A 20265-nucleotide genomic window follows, 5' to 3' on the forward strand; every position below is an offset into this window, starting at 1 on the left:
AATGTCGAAATTCTTGTGGATTCATGACTTAAAATAATTTCTCTCATTATCAACACTAATTTTAGCTTAGCTAAGTTTTCTACTGTTATCGCTGCGATTGATGAATCTTATTTCATGAAAGAGTAATGAGATAAACTAGACTGAGATCTTCGTCCTGCTTCCTGGCCAGATTTTTCATGGGCACTCTCTCTAGTGAAATTATAGTGTGGAAAAACAAAGAAAATAGATAATATCGTCCCAGAGCCCCGATATGGAGCCTTATCAGTCCACCCTTGGGGAGTCCTCTGTCCCCCGTTATAATGCCATAAGAATAAGATAGGATAGACAAGAGAACACACGAGTCCAACCTCTCGGATAGTTCTTATTATCATTCATTTCATATGACATCCCTTCATTCTTCTCTTTTAATTTCCGTTATTTGCAAATGATATTATCTCATGTAACTTAGAAATGACGAACTTTAATGCCAATTTCCTAGCACTTATGTCGAATCGGATCATATAAACTTAAACTGCACAAAAAGAAAACTAATATTTTCAGCTAAATTACATTCTTCTCTTAACCCTTTCAGACCTTGCATGCACAAATGTGCAGGTTGATTTTTCTCACTGTAGAAAAATTGTTTTAACCTCAGGCAGTTAAGCCCTGGCCTAAAGGATTTTATAAGTTTTGAGTTGGTGGGGAATATGAATTTTGGGGCTTTTATTAGAGGGCAGCACTCACACAAATTTGAACTTTTAGGGGTTTTTTAATATGGCTTCCAGGAGAAAGTGCCTACGGGAAAAGTGGATTCAGTGCATAAAATTTCCCAATAGAATTCTGGAAAAAATGGTATGTTAAGATGAATATACCCTACATCACCCTTGGCTGGAAAAATTTGAATGAAGTGAAATAGTTCTTCACAAAAAAAATTGAAAATTTGAATTGAAGATTTGCTGACATTTATGTTTTAATGTTTTTTTTTTATTATCAAAAATGCATCAAAAATATCTTGAAAATTCCATAAAATGAATATTCGGATCTGAAAGGGTTATGTGAAGTTGCAATATATTATTTTATTTTTCAGAGTTTCAAATTTTTTGTTTCTAGTCTTTTGTTGTCTATTCATTGTTTCAACAGACAAAAGTCCCCGCAAATAAGATTAGCTTAAAACAATGCAAACAAGTTTATTTCTCGTTCGCCTAACGATAAAAGCTGCATTAACTCCAAAAATATTCGCTTGACTAGAGCCGTCTGTATTCCTATGTGATTGTCTGTCTGGTCGGATGAACGCCACCTGGAAAAAGCACACCGTTGTTTTGGAACTTATTTGTGAGAATAAGTTCGAGTTCACAACCATCAGAAAAAGTATCAAGATAACAAGAATAATAGTAATGATTTACATAAGGAAGGTAATTCTGTAAAAAGTGAGTAATATCAGTATGCGCCACTGTTGCATCCACCCAGTCTTTGTTTCCACGAGTACAATGAGACATTGTCACCATTCGTGTCACTTTGCTGCAAACAAGATATGTTTCAGGCATGATTTTACAAAAACTCAGTTTGTTTGTGGGGATTTACAAAAATTTTCAGTAAGTGCAAATTTTCAATTTCTTACGATATGTATTTCCACAAAGTGGTGTAGGTAATATGCCTCTAATACAGTCAAAAATGTCTCTGATACCGTCAGACCTTGGTATAACGTCACACCTCTGCGGAACGAATGAAAGTGACTAAGAAAGTGGGGTGACTTAATAGTAACTGAATCTGATTTAAAAAGTAAACATGCTTTCTACGAGAGTACATATCTGAAAATTCATGTTCAAAATTCGTTTTACGCATGGAAATGGAAGATAAGGCCAGAACATAGCAAGTATATGAGATTTACTTACTTTAAGATTTTACTTACTAAAATAACCAAAAAACAGAGAGTTTATTTTCAAAAGAGAACATTTCCAACTTTGCTAAATTTACTGTAGAAGTGGGAAGGAATACGCTTGCATTACAAAAGTAGAAAATAGCCCTACAGGTAACATACAGGAATGGTATAAGAATATTTAAATATTATACTTCTTGATCAACATTCAAGGGAGTTAACTAAATTTGAATTATGGAAATGTTCCGTTTTGAAAGAAATCTAGTGAAAATGTTACCTTTTTTGATTAAAATTAGAACCCGTCTCATCACTAACGTAAGAAAGGCAATCATTCTATAGTGAAATCTCCCATAGTGACACTCCTTTTAGCTGACACCTCCAATAATGGGAACTTTTTGAATTACGTCGACGGGACTCAATGTATTTTACTATCTATCCATTAACGAACACTCCTCGTTAGCGGACAGAATTTTGGGTCCCATGGGGTGACCGTTATCGAGAGGCTCTACCAAAAAACGAAGTGAATGAACGAGGTGGATGCGATTCCTTTTGGTAGAAACGACTAACTTTACATCGTAATTCTTTCCAAAAATATTCCCATTGAAATAAACCCTTTTGCATATGTTCCCTTTTGAAAATAAGCTCTTCAATTTCTTTATTTCAGAGAATGGTTGCGTGATGTAATTGAAAAAATAAACAAATGGATATTCATTGAACTTATGTTCACACTATTTGAAGAAATCTGTTTGGCAAAATTGCTTCACTGTAGAACTAATACAGTTTTGAACCAGCTTTTCTAATTGACTCGTAACTTTAAAGTATTCGGTGAACTCGGATGTTGTGAGGAACCGTTTCATAGTATTCAACGTTTAGAGAGATTCCAATATGGATTTGACTTCGGATTTAGCCACTTTCATGATTATCTCTTGAAAATTCCTTTTGATTTGTTACCTAAGCAACAATCACTGTTGACCCTTTCAGGCCAGGGGGCCACAAATGTGTGTGGGTTGCTTTTCTCACTGTAGAATTTTTTTCTTTTGACTTCAGGGAGTTGAACCTTGACTTAAAGGACTACGTAAGTTTTGAATTAGAAATATGGAGAATATGAACTTTGGGGGGGGGGGGCGTTTATCAGAGCGCAGCACTTGAAGTTGAATTTTCAGGGTTTTTTTTTAAGATGGCTTCCACGAGAAAGTCCGGGAAAAGTGTGATTTATTACATCAAATTTAGCAATAAAATTCTGGAAAAAAATTGTGAAGATGAATAGACCATGCATCATCTTGATTGAACAATTTCTTTACAAAAAAAATGAAAATTTGAAAAAAAAATTTGCTGACATTTATGCTTTTAATGTATATCAGTGTTTTTGAACATCAAAAATGCAAAAGCATTCTGAAAATTCCAAAAATACATGTTTTGTTCTGAATGGGTTAAGGAGGTCTTGAAGAAGGCATTGCTGTCTATTGTTATATATTTGTGATTCCGCTAGGGTAGCTTTACCATAAATTTTCTGGAGATTTAAGTAATGCCTTGGATTCGAACTATGCCACCATTCGTTCGTCGCAGCAAAATTTTTGAAGTGACTTAGTAAGCGGTTTATGAATTTAAGCATAACACTAAACACGTTAAAGTACGGCATAGAATTTCTATTCCTTAAGTCGAGACTTTTAAAAACTGTTATAAGCGGGTTGACGTTGAAAACCATTGACATTACACCGACATCTTACTGTAATATCGTTTCATCAATAGCTTATTCTTAAGTTCAACGACAGCCAAGGACGAAAACAATGATAAATTCCAATTCGTTCATAAAAGAATATGTTACATAAAGTTAAAATTATCATCTATAATAGCCGAAACACGTATTCTCTTCAACAATTACACGACAATTGACGTCATACAAGGTGAACCATCGTCCCGAGATGTATTCAATAAACCATTAAGGCGTGCGACAAAGACGTTCTATTTCACTCAATACCAGTAAGATGACGTTGTGCAATTAATAATATATAATGTCCAGTTATTATAAAACATAATAATGTGCATTAGCAACGCAGATATCAGGGTTTTGTTTGGCCATCGTCAGTTCAAGACCCTCTTCGATTAAAACATGATCCGAATTTTTTTCCAAGATTCCTCAAGGTCACGTGGATTCTTATCATAGTTTATCCCCGTCCTTTTTTTTACGCAATCCTTTGCTCGCGAGATATTTTCTGATTTATGATTCTTACCAGTGTCTTAGCTAGAAATACCTTTCCCTATTCGGGGCCTCAAAAAGAGACAATTTCCAAGGTTTTGACCCTTAAAAAATACCGTATATATATCTTTTTTTTTTCTAAAAATATACTCCCTGCACATTTTTTTCTTTGTTATTATTTTCGGAACGAAAAAAAAAATGTCATGATCACTGTTGAGATGAACGATGATTGGTAAGCCAAGTAAATTGCAACAACTCATTGATGACGAAACCGGTTGGAATCAGTTACCACCGAAGATGGCCCAGTTCAATCCGGTGTGAGGTCTTTTCTTCTCCTTTCTCTTTCAAAAACAGCCTTCAGACATCAAAACTTGCAGCAATGAACTGAGGAAGTATACGAAAAGTGAAAGTAGACAACTCTCTCTCTGTGTTCACACGCATAGTAGGCTACACAACTTGTTTTACATATACTGTACTTCATATCGAACGAACGGCCGCTCCAAACTAAGACTGAGATATATTTTTGATAGGAATTGGTGATACCGTAAATTTCATTTAGAACACAGTAAAATCACAAAAAAGTCATTAACTTGATGCGTGAAACGTGCTTAAATATGGAAATTTAATATCTCATTCTTAATAAATATTCAAACATAAACAATTGAATTGATCTGATTCACCCGATAAAGCACCTTAGTTTGGTATAGAACTCCTAAAAATGTGAAGAAAAATTTCATTCGATTCAAGAGAATAGCTCTTCACGAATCTATGGATTCATGCTTCATGCATAGGTTCTATGAAATTGGCTATTCGTGGAACCCATCTGGGACTTTTTCTCTGATCTGGACCAAGAGACAAGACCATGGTCTGTTTATGAGAAGGACGCGATTTCCTTCTTCTGAATAATTCTAGCAATGGAAACGTAGCAATTAACCCTGGAAAAAGGATCGCTAATTTCGGAATTTAAATTAATTATCTTACACGATTCCTTTCTCGATTTTTTCCATATTATCGATGGGTTCTATTTATCTTTCCCAAGAAGAGCTATCCTCTTACTATTCCGTGAAGGGCTTTTAGGGCTGTCTGAACTGGTTTTCAATCCTGGCCAAGATATTTTGGAACCTCAGTCTGGAATTTAATGATATACATGTGCGTATGCACACTCGGTGGTCAAAAAATTAGGAACACCCCTCACTCAAACTTCCACTCATCCGTGCAGCACATGTGAACTGACGTAATAAACCAAATTTACTAATAAAAATTTTCCCCTGTTCAGAAGCACCAGTTAACGTTGCAATTTGCCTGTTCATGGGGAAAACAAGAGATTTCAGTGACTTTGAACGCGCGGCATGATTGCGTTTGCCAGAAGGGGTGGTTCCAGTATCTCCAAAGCTACTAACCTTCTTGGCTTTTCTCGTACAACAGAATCTTCAGGCTTCAAAGAATGGCAGCTTAGCCAAAAAACTTCGAGCGGAAATTGGAATAGTGGGCGGAAATCGCTTGTGAACGAAAGAGGTGCCAGGTGACTGATACGAATTGTGTGCAGCAACAGAAAAACTACAATACAACAAATTGTTTTAATAGCCTTCGACCAACAAGAGTCCCTTTGATTTTGCTGCAAAACCGAAGAAAACGGCTTAGAGAACGCCAAAATTGGGCACGTGCTCAATGGAAGAATGTTGTTTGGTGTGATAAATCAAGACTTCTCCTCCATGACGTTGATGGCAGGATCCGCGTGTAGCGCAAGCTTTACGAAGACATGGATCCGGCATGCCACAGGACAACTGTTCAAGCGGATGGTGGTGGAATCATGGTCTGAGGATCATTTCCCTGGTATACTCTTGGTCCCTTATTTCCAATGGAAACATCCATCAATGCCAGCGACTTTGTCACATCGTTGCTGACCACGTGCACCCGTTTATGGCCATAATGTTTTCTGATGATGATGGCTATTTCCAGCAGGACAATGCCCCTCCTACGGGTCTGGAATTATCTCAGATTGGTTTGGGAAACATGATTCAGAGCTTCAATTGTTTCAATGGCCCCTCAGTCACCCGATCTCAAACTATTGAAAATTTGTGGGACGAGGATAAAAGGTGTGTTAAAAGCTCCGAAACACCTTCTAATTTATTGAAAAATGCCATTTCGTTATCATGAGCTAATATTCCTCTTCAACGGTTTCAGCAACTTGTAGTGTCCATACTTAGAAGAATATCTACTGTCATCAAAGCCAGAGGAGGTTCCATGCGATATTAGCGGCGAGTAGCAGGGTTTTCCTAATCTTTTGGCCACTGGGTGAATGATTCTAAGTGCACAAAATACTCATTGTTTTTTAATTATTATGGTACTTTCCAGAACTAATTTACATCATTAAAAAAAATTTTAAGAGAAAATTTATCAATTTATGGCAATAATTTCAATCGTTGTTTAAAATATGTGAGTGAAAAATCAAGAATCTCTGATGGTCTCCATGTCGGCAATGAAATGAGTTGCCCATAGACATCCGCAGTGTGTGTGGAAACGTCAGATTCAGAGCAGTCAAGGCTTCGAGGAAAGCCGGAGACACCCTGTCATATTTTCTTGTTTTTCCAACTTTCCCCCGGTTTTTTGAATTCGAATACCTCAGTGAATTGCACTTGGAAACGTGGAATTTTCGTTGTTGCCTCAAGAGAGACAGGGCAACAACTTCCTAATTGGGTTTTTGCAAACAGAGTATCTCCGTATAAAATGTCAATTTTTTCATTTTAATAATGATACAATCCCTTGCAACATGAATGGCTTATCTGAGTTCTGCACGTTATTTGGGTAATTTTTCAAATTGGAAGTATTTTTCTAGGATCAACGGTTCGCCAGTAAAATGCGGCAAAGAGAATTAAGTAATCGCCCTGTATAATAGGAAATTCGATAGTTGGCAAAATTTCCTGAAGACATCACAACATCCGCGAGAACAACAATAAAAAAATTTTGTAGATCTTTTGTTTCAGAATGGAACCAAAACAAACATATTTCTCAAATCGTTTCGCAATATCAATGTCATAATAACCTGATTCACGTAATGCTCTCACTTGGGTCTACAAGAGACAAGGAGAAAAAAAAAATCAAACTGCTTTTCTGGCTGAGTCCCCCGGAGGCCTCTTGTAGAAGCCGAAGGCAAGACCGAACAGAAAAGAAAAATCTTGTTCTGTAAGCTATTCGAACTGTCCCGTCTACGTTCCTGGTCAATCACCTTCAACCCAGAAAATCCAAAACACACGCCATCAAAACTGGCCTTCAAACTTTTGATTTTTCTTGTTTATATATAAGATTTCACGTCGTTTTCTGTCAGAAATCCATAAGTTGGAAACCCACGGGGATCGATCATCCTGGTAATATTTCTATAATAGGATATAACTCACGCTTAGACCCCAGACCTGCCCTTTCTTGGGTTTACCTAAGCTGATGTCTTCGATTGTTTCTAGTTAATAATGACAGTTTCTTGACAACTTAACTGAATCGACTGACCACTGAGGTAAGTGCTTCTTAAGTTTTTCGTGTCATCGCCGTATAGTTATAGTCCAATGAATATTCACTAGACAGCTGACCCTCTGATCTATATGGTTTGAGCATCTATAAATAATTTCGCATTGAACTTATGACTGGTATTATGTGGTGAAAATTTCAATAAACTCCGTCTTACATCTAAAAATTTAAGTATTTGAGACACATTTTAACAAGAAGAATATCGGATTTTCCAAAAGAGGTAAGCGTTTTTATGTATTGATCCCAAAACTACAGTCAAACTTAGTTAAGTCGAAGTCCAAAGTCACTGGAAAATAGTTCGAATTACCCTATTTATCTATCCTAGATCTGTAAAATGACTACAAATTGCGACTTAATCATCGCTTAGGATAATATGTGTTCAACACTATTTTGTTCTCAAAGATATTTCAGTGATTTTAGGACGATTTTGGGGAGCTGATTCCGAATCTGGCATTGGTTTTGTCAGATTGGCTTTAGTTTCCGAGATAAAGTGAAAATTTAATTTCAATGGTAATACGTGAGCAGCATACAAATCACACTGAAACTGTGCGTTATATATATACAGTAAATCATTCGCAAATATATTTCAGTGATTTTAGAGTCATTTAGAGGCGCTGATTCCAAATTTGGCATTGGTTTTGTCGAATTAACTTGAGACATTGCATATATTCTCAACAAAGTGATTCGTATGCTGCTGGTAGTATTACCATTGAAATTTAGTTTTAGTAAGCCCATGCGTTTTTAATTTTTAATTTTCAAAACAATGCATTAAAAACAGCTTGCGTGCATGATAAAATACCATGACATCAATGTAATTGAATAAAAATCAATTCAAAATATAAAGGAAACTTTTCAGTTCATGAAATGAAACAAAAGTTTGAGATTCCATTGACTCTCAATCTCATTGAAAATTAAATTTAAAAATTTTGAAATTTAAAATTTAAATTTTTAAATTTAATTTCAAATAAGATTGAGTGAACGAAATCTCAACCTTTTGCTTCATTTCATGAACTGAACGGTTTCCTTTATTTTGAATCAATTTTTATTCAATTATACATTAACGTCATGGTATTTTATCATCATGCGCACAAGCTATTCTTAATGCACTTTTTGAAAATTTACAAAAAATCATAAGTATCCAAGATATGTAAAAATTTTATACCAGCATAGGATAGCACATATAATCAAGAACATGCTAAAAATTCAAAATAAATCAATGGTTAAATAGAATATTTAATGGTATTTCTATTAGAGCATAGTTTTTCTCCATGTTAAAGGTATCAACTCCCCTTAAGATGACATTGCTCGGCAGACGAGGATTTATTTAGGGTTATACAAATTTTGCCACGTTTCTCCCATTCTACTAATTTTCTCGAATACTCATTCCTCGAATTTTCCACCCCTCTGAACTTACCACCCTGGGCTGTAGCCCGCTAACCCCCCCCCCCCCCCGGTAAATATGCCAATGCAGGTACTTCGAGTGAATTTATGCATGATTTGTCACATCCTTATATGGCAGCGGTTCTCAACCTTTTTTGACCCGCGGAGCCCTTTTGAGTATATAATTTTTATGTACATAATTTTTATGGCAGAACCTTGTAGGCCTCCCTTATTTACTTATCTATCAAATTTACCGATTCATTTTATTTTCCTCGAGTCGCCGCGGAGCCCCTGGGAGTTGCACACGGAGCACCGGTTGAGTATTTCAAAAATCCATTACCTTTGAAAATGAATTAAGAACAAAAGAACAAGGAAACGTTTGATGATTGTACAATACAAGTTTCAATGATAAATTTTATGTATTCTTCAAGGTCAATCAGATAATAGCGTGTCACAAGGAGAGATAACTTTTCATAAATCCATTTTGAGGGACAAATTCGTTCCTCACACGAACAATCAATTTGTGGAGGAAATGTGTATGTCGTCAATCTTTCCTACTAATTTAACAATTCTGCCAACAATGTAATCGTCCAATTAGCATGTAGATTAGGGAAGGTTTTATTAAAGTATTCAAAGTTGTTAGTTATCTTGATGATTTTGATGAACTGTAGAACGTCGATAAAAGCAAGTGTTTTGACAAGGAAAATTACAAATTTCTTAAAGACGAAAGAAACTATGACGTACAGCGTTTCTCACCCTATTGTCCGCGACTATGGTATGATCCGCGACTATGTATTGTAGGTATTGTCCGCGACTATGGTGATCCGTAGGCAGGCTTAATAATTCGATTCTAACTGAATGAAAATTATTCATTTTTTTTAATTGATATTAATAATAATACACATAGGTTCGAATAAAAATTAGGTTTCACCATACCCCCCCCCCCCCATCAAGGAAAAAGCTGGAAATTGGTATCCTAAATACGGGATATCACTAATTGTAGTCAAAAGATGCAATTTACGACAAGCTGACTAATTACCGCGAAAATGGGTGCAGGGTGGAAAAATAAAGGGCTGCGACAAATCACTGTATGCAAAAAACTATTTGACGAAAAAAACATTCAAATGACTAGATGACCATATTTCATTGCGAAAAATAAGGGGAAATGAGATCTTTTAAACACGGCTAAATATAGGACGTCGCCAATTGACATCAAAAACGTTGCCATAAGTCGACAAAATTCCCCTATTATAGTTAAAATCACTAAAAAAAAATGGAGAAAAAACGTTGAACTTAATATGTAAGATGAATATTTGTATTTATAGCTATAATTACCATAAGTTATAAAAACGATATTTATTCACGATTTTGCAACTAAAAATTCAGGAATGCCCCGTAATACGGGACACAAGTAGTCCGTCGAATTGTTTCAGACATTTTACTGGTCCTTAGGTTCAGAAAGATATGGGGTTGGAAAGGTATAAAGGTTGAGAAACGCTGCTGTAACACATCTGCTGTAAAACAGATTTTCTAACACGTACGATTGCAGTTGAACAATGTCAACGTATATTTGAATATTTGGTATGCAAACATGGCATTTGCATCGCGTATAAGTGTTCAATTCATATGGTTTGTGTAGACATCTAAAAACAGGATTTTTATTTAAACATCATCATTCACAATCGTGCTGCAATATTTGCCTTTAGATAGCAATAGCGAAGTTGAACAATTATACGGAAAATAAAATTTATCAACAATGCTTTTATTAGTTTTGATTTTGAACAATTGAATCAAGTAAAATTATTTCTCGAATTTCCCCTATAATTCAGCTTTACTTCAACAAAGTATCTAACGCTTATTTGCGTACCAAACAAGTTTTGCCGGTATCTCTGTCCTAGTTGTCCCAGTAATGATATATAGACCTAGTTTTTTCGGTTTTCTTTTTCTACTTTTCGTCACAGTAGCGTAAAATGCATCGCTATGCAACATGGAGATCTAGAGCCTTCCGCAATATCATTAACAGTGAACCTTAGATTGCGTGAAAGAAACTTTCTCTAATGTTTTGGTTTCGTTTTAAAGATTTCACTATCTCTTTTTTTTCCCCGGGAATCATAATTGATAATGTAATCATCAAAAGGTACGTCATATTATTCATATCAATATTTAAGCCTGTGCAGTGTTTCTCAACCTTCCTGAAAACAAGGACCAGAAAAAAATGTCTGGAAACAATTTGACGGACCGCTTGTGTCCCGTATTACGGGACATTCCTGTAATTTTCGTAGTTTCGATATTTTTTTGAATTTGTCCCGTTTTTTCAGCGATACTTATTTGAATTTGTAATATTCATTAATGTCTGCGTTTTCATAATATGAAGCCGTGTGTTATGGTAATTTGGCAGAAATTATATCATCTCACGTTTATTAGATCCCATATCTTTGTTTCATTTTATTTGTCAGGTTTACCGTTTTGTCCTCAATTTTTTTGGAATTTTAATAACAGATGAAATATTGTTAAAAAAATTTTTATAAACAGATGAAATATTGATTATCAAAGTTGAATAGTTGTTACCTTGAATTTTGTAATAGAGTGACACTAAAAGATATACTTCCTAAACTACCAAAAATATTGGGAAAAGAAATTCGTTAGTGTTTTTGACCATGCATATTCAAATATATGCCGGACAGAGAGGGTTAAATTCACCCACTAAATTCAAATGGAGATTATGGTATAATTTTCTCTTAGATTTCAACATTAAAATGGCATATCATTAAAAAACAATTGGAATTTATTGAAGATATTGGTGATTATGCTCTATGGATGGTTAGACCACGACTTGCAGTTCACAACCGAATTCAAATGGTGGCGGAACTTCTTCAGTGCCTGGTATAATGGCAATGGCTCTTCGCTTTTCTCCCGAATCATTCACCCGATCGTTACCATTTATTATTTTATGGATTTTATGGAAAACGTGAATGAAAACACGTTTCTCTCAAAGACGTCAGAACGAAAAATAGCTGTAGGCTTGTGTTAATTCTTCTTTATGTAACACGATTCGCGATCACTTTTTTAACCTATATGCTGTTTCATTCACCTCCTTCGGAAATGAGGTCCTACAGTCACATGCTTCACGTACTCAAGCTCCAGTGCAAGGGTACTCAACCTTTAGAAGAGTGCGGGCCACTTTATTGGTTTGAAAACGTCTCGCGGGCCACTTTATTGGTTTGAAAGAGTCTCGCGGGCCACTAAGTGATCTTGGAATGTACCGCGGGTCACTTAAGTCATGTGGAAATGTTCCGTGGGTGGCTAGAGTGATCTGGAGCTGTGCATACGTGACTTAAGTGATCTATAAATATGTCACGGATCACTTGAGTGATTTGTAGATGTGCCGCGGGTCACTTAAGTGATCTACAAATATACCACAGGTAGCTTAAGTGCTATGAAACAGTGCCTCTAGCCACTCGTTTACAGATCACTTGAGTAACCTGTAACTAAGCGGGCACATTTACAGATCACTTAAGGGAGTAGAGTCATGTTTACGGATCGCTTAAGACACGACTCCCCTTATGTGATCTGTAAATATTCCCGCTTCCGTTCATTTTTTACAAAACTAGGTTTGAGATCACGGGTCTAATCAGATGACTTTGAGGAACACTTTTGGCCCGCGGATCATTTATGGTTACGCTCTAGTGCCTATAACGTTGAAGTAAACAATAAGAAACTTGTTTTTATCGATATACATATGTCACTGCTGCTGAAGATGGTCGTGAAGACCTTGTAAAGTGTGTTTGACTAATCTATAGATATGGTTCATTTTATCTGAGTACGAACAAAGCTTGAACTAACTGAGTTTGATGACTTTACTACACGGTCAGAAAATTTTCTGATGCATACGAATATAGAGTATGAAGTTATTCATTAACCCTTTCGCGGCAGAAATCACTAAACCCCTTGTAAATGCCATATCTTTTTTAATGAACTAGGCTTTCTTCCGATTTTCAGCACGTGCAAAGTAAGAGGTATTGTGAAAAGTGTTTTTGTAAAGTTGATTTCTCAACTTTACAAAATATCCGGGCTTTGTCGATGCTAAAATAATAGGCTTTTTAAGGAGGCGAGATATCATGTCAATGACACTGAGAGGGTTAAATCAATTCACGATGTGTGAATTATCAATACGTAGGACTTGCAAAATGTTTGCGCGCGCTGGTCCCAAAAAGCTCCAAAATCAATAAAATTAGTAAGAACTCTTGAAAGAAACCATTTGGTCAATTAAGACACGCGCTGTATGACTTATTAATATTTTCTAGTTGTCGTTTAGCAATTTAGTTTGAAAAATCACGTATGTTGGGAAACAATGGCGGGGAAAAAAGGCTATGTAATTTTAAGGAGGATATGCGCTTCTGGAGGAAAGCCCAAATAAGTTCCCGTGATTGTAGTCTTTTAACAAATCACATTGAAGTTCTCAACAATGGAAATTGTTCCCATATATATGTAATTTTAGCTTATTAAGATAAGCTTTACATCGAGTATATGTTGTTTAACTTAACGAAATCACGGAGAATCATCGAATCCTTGAGTCATTTTTGCATTAAACTAAAAATCATAGTCATTGAGTATACGAATGGGAATATTTTGAAGAATCTTTTCAAATTATAATCATCTTGGATAGGAAAAATAGCCGGAAAAAGTTCAAAATTCCACTATAGCACAAATGAAAACTTTTCTTTTGGAAGAAGCTTTAGTGAAGTCTCTGATACTGGACTAAAACTGAGAATAACTGGAAAAAACCCCTTTAAAGCAAAAAAGACGAACATGAAGTGTATATGGGAACAAAGATGGAGAAAGTCTCTCATTATTTTTTAAATTTAAAATTTTATTTTAACTCAAATTTTATATTCTGTTAAATGTCGAGATACGTGACTTATATTATAAAAGTTATTTATACAGTTTTTTAAATTATTATCAATGCAATAAAGTTCTTTTTTTGTCAATAACACAATTCAGGTCACCCAATCAGCCAGTGATAAATGACTAATTCACAAAGATCGATCTATTCACCACAAAAGCAAAGTTTAAAGCAAAAAATTGCTGTACATTCAGCCTATTTTAGTCGTAAACCATTGGAAAATGTGGTCTGCTAACCAAGAACAAAAATAGTGTTACATATAGTGTAATTTCTCTTATTTTGGGTTGTTGTATTTTAGTTATATTTTACATCCATATTCTTCAATGGGCATTTCTTTCCAGCCACTTCGTTGGGTATTTTGTGTAATGTGGCCTTTGCATTTGTATTGACCACGTGAGGACATGATATTTTTCCCGTTTCAATATGGAGGTCATGAGAAACCTGTGGATAAGACGGACTCCATCAAGGAAATTCATTGACAGATCTAAATACACTAGTCAACCTAAAAATAGCAAAAGCACTAAAAAGAAAGTGACCTCTTTTCGAACAGGTGATTCCATCAGCCTGTGATTTCATCAATTATATAAGTCCGGTATATTACCATCCAAAATGAAATACGGAAATTCGTAAACCTCAAAACGACGTTTCCTTAAACAATGATTTTTTTTTCCTGTATTTTTTATATGCATAATTAATTGAACAGTGAATCCTTGTTTCCGCGTAATCAAGGAAGTTACAGTAAGTCAATCAATTTCATTAATGTAAAACTACAAAATTTATCATCGATGTTTCGTTTCCTTTAAATGCAATAAGGATAATGGAAAATTTTAAACATCCAATTATGTATTTAAAAAATTAGTATAAAACATATGGTAATTTTAAGGTCATTTTTTGAAGGTCGGAGGTATTCAGAAAATTAACTTCAATGCGATTCGATGCCAAAATATCATCAATTTCGGGCTCATATCATTTTTTATTTCGAAGTTGCTTTTTCGTGGATGTCACTTTTTTTCTAATGATTTTCCTACTATAGCTCATGGATCAAATATTATTGCACCATCGTTGAGTTTTCATTTAGTACAGGATATTTTCCTTAACTATTAAATCAAGTTTTGCTCTGTTGAACGTTGCTTGACCTTAGAGAGGTCGAACGTATGAGAAATGTTTGTTGTACGCCATCTACGAGCTCTTTTTTTGGCCATGTCTTTAGAATTTTCTTCTCTTTTCTTCAGTGAAACCTCGCTTACAACGATACTCGATGCAACGATAAATTCCTCTACAACGATATTTTTTCGAATCTTGTTTGTAATTGCTTATAGTCATGGCTCCTACAAGTGTGGGGCTGGCAGGACCCCGGACAATTCTCATAATTTCTTTTTGTTTTGTTTTTTCACGCTATAAATTAACTATAAAGGGGCCAGTGGAAAGTCTGGTCTGGGGGCGCACCAAAGGTTCCAGGATGTGAGGCATGACTATAGTCTAATGTTAAACTCCTCTGCAGACCAAGTCTTTCAGATTACCTGGTAATAAAAATTGCATCGATTAACGTCTGGGGACGTGGCAGAAGAAACATTTGATTAGTCGGCTGATGACTCATTTTTGAATATGACTTTAGGGGCTATTTAAGGTAATCGGCTGCGAGCACCATCCAACATCCACTGGTGTTCCAAAGAATTGAAAGTTTTGCGCAGAAAACTCATTTTGGTAAAAGAATATTACCATCGAAGCTCGTTCTTGCACCACATACACTTAACGTTGTCATAGGTGAATAAATAACTATAAACTGCCCCATTGAATATGTTTGGAACTACAAAATTCAAAGTAGATCCCTCGCGGCTCTCAACCACTTTAATGCACAAACCATAATTCGAAAAACAATTTTCTGGAACTGAAGATTGTTATAATAACAGCACGTTCGTCGGGCAGGCATTTGTTGCAATATCATTTGAATTTCAAAGGAATAAAATCATATAATCTGCATTTATTCTGATTTTATGCATGTGGGAATATCAAATTATATTTTATTTCTAATGCAATTTTTTCATTTACTAACAAAACAATTTCTTGTGTATAACTAGGCGAATACGTGAATTTTAGAAAGTATCGCACGAACAACTGGGAATGGGGATCGATTTGACTAACGATCTTACTATGGAACAGCTTTCGGCTCTTGACGAGGTAAGTCAGATATCCATATTCATTAACATTAAGCAATCACTAATTTACATTTGAAAGTCGAATAATTACTATAATCAGTTGATTGCGTTTATTAAGTGTTATTATTTCATCAGTTACATTCACGGTGTTCAGAATCGAAGTTTTTTTTTCTCGCGAATGAAGAATTAAATGGTGTTACATAACTTATCAAAATTTCAAAAATAATCTGATGATTTCTTTTCATAAAGAGTTCACCGCAGTTCCACCAAACAAAGTAACACGAGACTATTCAAGGCTAGTTTAACGTCCTTAACAATGTGTCAATGACTTTGGATTTAATTGAACTCAATCAAGGTCAAGATAACACTGTAGTCGAGTGATGAGTCTTAAGAGCGTAAAAAACCATAATTGTAATAGAAAAAGATTTTCCTCAGCCATATTTCTATTTACTGATATGAAATCATCAAATATCTTGTATCATATCTTGTAGTAGTTCAAGGGATACGTGGACAGTAGGCCAGTAGTTTTTCTGTTACAAAATGACCATCCATCATCAATTAAGAATCGTGTGATGCTTACAAAAAAAAACTGTGATAAAAATACGCGATTGATATAATGTTTCCTAGTGTTTCGCAAACATTATGTATCCATATACATACGTTTATATTTATTTTATTAGCCTTGAAAAAGGCTGGCGAAAATCTCAATTGTTTTCTGTACGATAATCGAAGAAAACGAAAGAACTTGATATCTTATGATTTTGAAGTTTCATCTCAAGATGGAAAGTTCAAATTGGGCTTCTGCTTGAGGTGGAAGAAGAAACCTATTTCGAAACTATCCATTCTTACATAAGATAGAAAGTGATGGAGACCTTAATTGAGTGCAATCCTTGCCGTGTGGAAATTCCTCGGGAATAAAAAGGCAATTATTCTATGACAGACTCTATTTACGCCTGAGGACGATAGATCACGCCAACTGAAAAATGAATCTCCAAAAATGGCAGTGATTTAATTCCTGTATGCGGTACATGGTCCATTAATGATGAAAGATTCAATCGGTACCAGAAATGCTAAAAATGGTGGATTGTACTGTATCTACCAATTGGAAATGGAAATGCTATGTGTGAGCATGAGCGGTATATTCATATGCAGTAAGAATTGGAAGTTAAGAAATTGGTTTAGCATGGGCCATTGGCTGGTACAGATGCAGATATTGTGAAAATAATCGACTTTTACATGTGAAGACTCAGACAAGACAAAGATTTTGATGCAGAATGCGAGTTTCATGTTTTGGATTATTTGGTCCCTGATTTTATTTTTATAGGATGATGCTGAACGTGCAGTAACTGTTAATCTGTAGTTAAGATGTAATTGTTCTTGTAGGCTGTGTGTGTGTGTGTGTATTATTTACTGCACACCAACTCCAGTCATATCGCCATACGGAAATTTCTTACTCATTACTCCATTACGGAGTTGGGTGGGAAATGAAGGCGACATCTATCGGTGCAATCATCTTCAAAAAATTTACGGATTTATAAACCAACACATACAGCTTGCGCCCCATACCGCATCTTTTGCTTCGTCTGAAACTTTTTATGTAAAAGTCGAAGATTTATATAATATCTGCACCAGCCAATGGTCTATGGCATAGTCTCCCAAACTTTCTGTTCCATCGCCCCCTTCATCAGAAATTTTTTCCTCTCATCGCCCCCCAACTCAAGTAAACCCATAGGATCCTATGTTAAATCAGCAGGTTCTATCGCCCACTTGGACCATTCCATCACCCACCAGGGGGGCGATATTGCCCACTTTGGGAAACACTGGTCTATGGTATACTGATTCCCCATCTCAAGACTCTCAAAGAATTTAGCCATGGCGTGCATACAATCAAGCATTCGGACACAAGCAGGGTTGCCAATACAAATTCATAGATCCAATACGCCACCCTATATTACAAGGACGTAACGAGAGAAGGGGCTAGGGATTCCGGTTCCCCCCCCCTCCCCCGAAATGTTAGAAAACGACATGAATCGATTGTTCTATCACTTTGATCCCCCTCCCCGATATAGTAGCCGTCCAACTCCGAAAGAGATTTATGGAACGGCCCTGCGCTATAGTATAAAAGAAAGCCTGAAAAAATCCTGTGGTACCGTCCTAATATTAGTAGTAATTAGTTATTCTCTCATTTGTCGCTATCGATGGTTTGGAATGCATTTTATTGCATTTCCGTTTCAATGCTATAAAGTTTGACCTCTATGTGGATCGTGATGGGTTCTCATTGCGAAAGTAAGGTCTTGATTGTCATTTGTTGTTACTGTCGTTACTGCCTTGTAGTTTGAATGTCATGTCCAAAATAATTTAGTTTCTGTTGCAAGTGATACCACGAAATACTTCAAGTGCCAATATCACATTCCTCGTATTGAAATGATGGGGCGAAATGAACTTTATAAAAACATATTTATCCGTAAATTTGGTGTTCTTTCTTTTTTATAATAATCATAAGGAAAAAATTGTTCAGCGATCTTACTCAATCATTAGTTAAGGACAGTATGTTTGTTGTGACTGCGTCTTCACCTCGAAGTCCAGAAACTTGTCCGACGTTCAAAGTTCCAGTAACCTCATTTCGAATATTTCGTCAATATTAATATGAGAGATAGGTGGCAAATAAAGATGCTTGTTTATTACAAGTTTTACTATTTATTTTTTGCTCATGATCATGACATTTCATTATAATCGGGTTTCTCTTTACCGTTTTCTGAAGGACAGACAGTATGATGTTCTAAATTTAAGTTCTCAAACCCGTCAACCTTCAACTCTGTCTTTACAGGCTTCCTGAGTGACAGTATAGAAGAAAAACATCCATTTTTGCTAATAATTTAAATTTAAATATTTTAAAATTGTGTGAAAACTTTACTTAATTAAGCTTTTTCAATGCAATTCTTCTTATTACCACAAAACATGAATTAATTTATAAACATACATCGAAAATTGTTTAACTAATGGTGAAGCAAACATGTATTTTGCAGCTGAAACGAAGGGTGCATGATGAGCTCAAAGAAGAAGACCGTAAAGACGACTCGATGTTCTTGAGATTTCTTAGAGGTATTTATTATCAATTGAGACATTTTACTACAAACTCTAAAAATGTACCTTTCTTCGGGTTTCGTAAGGTAGAAAATTATTACATCACCTCATGCTATCATCAGGGCCATGTGATCCTTACATCCTGTAGCCGGACTCCTGCGTGAAATTAGACCACTGTTGCAAGCTTGGCGAGTATGTTATAAAAGTGGCTCTCACCCTTTCGGAGCCCGCAGCCCGGTCGATTTATTTTTGTCAGTGAAAGGCAAGGGTATATACCCGACTAACGGAAAGTGAATAGGAGAAATGAAACAGCAAATCCCTCACGGCTCGGTTTGACTCATGTCAAGGTCCGGTACCGAGCCACCGCCCCGTCGTTAAGAAACACTGTGTTAGACCACTACACTACTGAAGCACTAATGTTTCCCCATCCTCATAATATTTATGTACGCTGAACGGAACTGTTCAATGAACATCCCAACTCAGCTAAGGGGTCGTTCAAGTATTACGTCAGCATATTTTTAGCCATTTTTGATCCCCTCCCCCTTTGTCAGCAGAAATCAGCAAAACGCTGACCCCCTCCCCCCTTGTCAGCAATGACCCTACCACCTAACGCATATTGAGATCACAAATGTACGCGAGGGGGGGGGGCATGGAGGCTCGTGTGACCCCACAAGATCAATTTTTTTTTTCATGTAAAAAAAAAATATTTCAAAAAAATTAAAATTTCTTAAGGAAATACGTTTATACGTTATTATAATCAATTTCTGTCAATTTCAATACTATTTGATCTACAATTCATTGCCGAATCCGAACGGCAGCCTTTTCTTTTATACACATCGAGAGGTTGGTGCGCTAACCCCTTGATGGGGGACTCCCTGCGGTAGCAATCTTTTTCTGTGGTCATATCGCCGTTTCTGTTGTGCTCCTGTGTTAGGAAAGTTTCTGACAAGGACGAATTGGGTATCGAACTCACGACACCTCTAAACATCCTTTGGTACTTTAGGAGGGTAATCTTATCGACATGGGCTACCGCGCCCAATGCTATTTAAAGGCTAAGGTGAATGCTATATAACTCAAAATTCCTCTATTAGAATTTCATTGCGACCCACCCTATAAGCCATATATATGCAATGCCCGTGGACCAAATATGGCCCCTCGGGGTTATCTGATG

At 36.0% G+C, this 20265-nt stretch overlaps 1 protein-coding gene across 6 annotated transcripts in view; it reads left to right on the plus strand.

The window, feature by feature from the left end:
- The window catches only part of LOC149072205 (SEC14-like protein 2), a 48247-nt gene that overhangs the window by 17737 nt on the left and 10245 nt on the right, over positions 1-20265 (plus strand). For 2 of the 6 annotated variants that reach the window (XM_089246423.1, XM_089246425.1), the window contains exons 2-3: positions 15933-16032; positions 19037-19112. In XM_089246423.1, the coding sequence (XP_089102549.1) occupies positions 15976-16032; positions 19037-19112 (133 nt within the window). In that variant the 5' untranslated portion in view covers positions 15933-15975. Of the gene's footprint in view, positions 1-1552; positions 1572-7235; positions 7561-7717; positions 7792-10908; positions 11089-15932; positions 16033-19036; positions 19113-20265 lie in introns of those variants that run through there. The other 4 variants (XM_089246427.1, XM_089246422.1, XM_089246426.1 and 1 more) reach the window with 4 other exon arrangements.

Source organism: Pholcus phalangioides, unplaced genomic scaffold (assembly GCF_987345545.1).
Source record: "Pholcus phalangioides strain wild (caught in Gottingen) unplaced genomic scaffold, Ppha-v1.0 ptg000017l_1, whole genome shotgun sequence".
NCBI classification, from domain to species: domain Eukaryota; kingdom Metazoa; phylum Arthropoda; class Arachnida; order Araneae; family Pholcidae; genus Pholcus; species Pholcus phalangioides.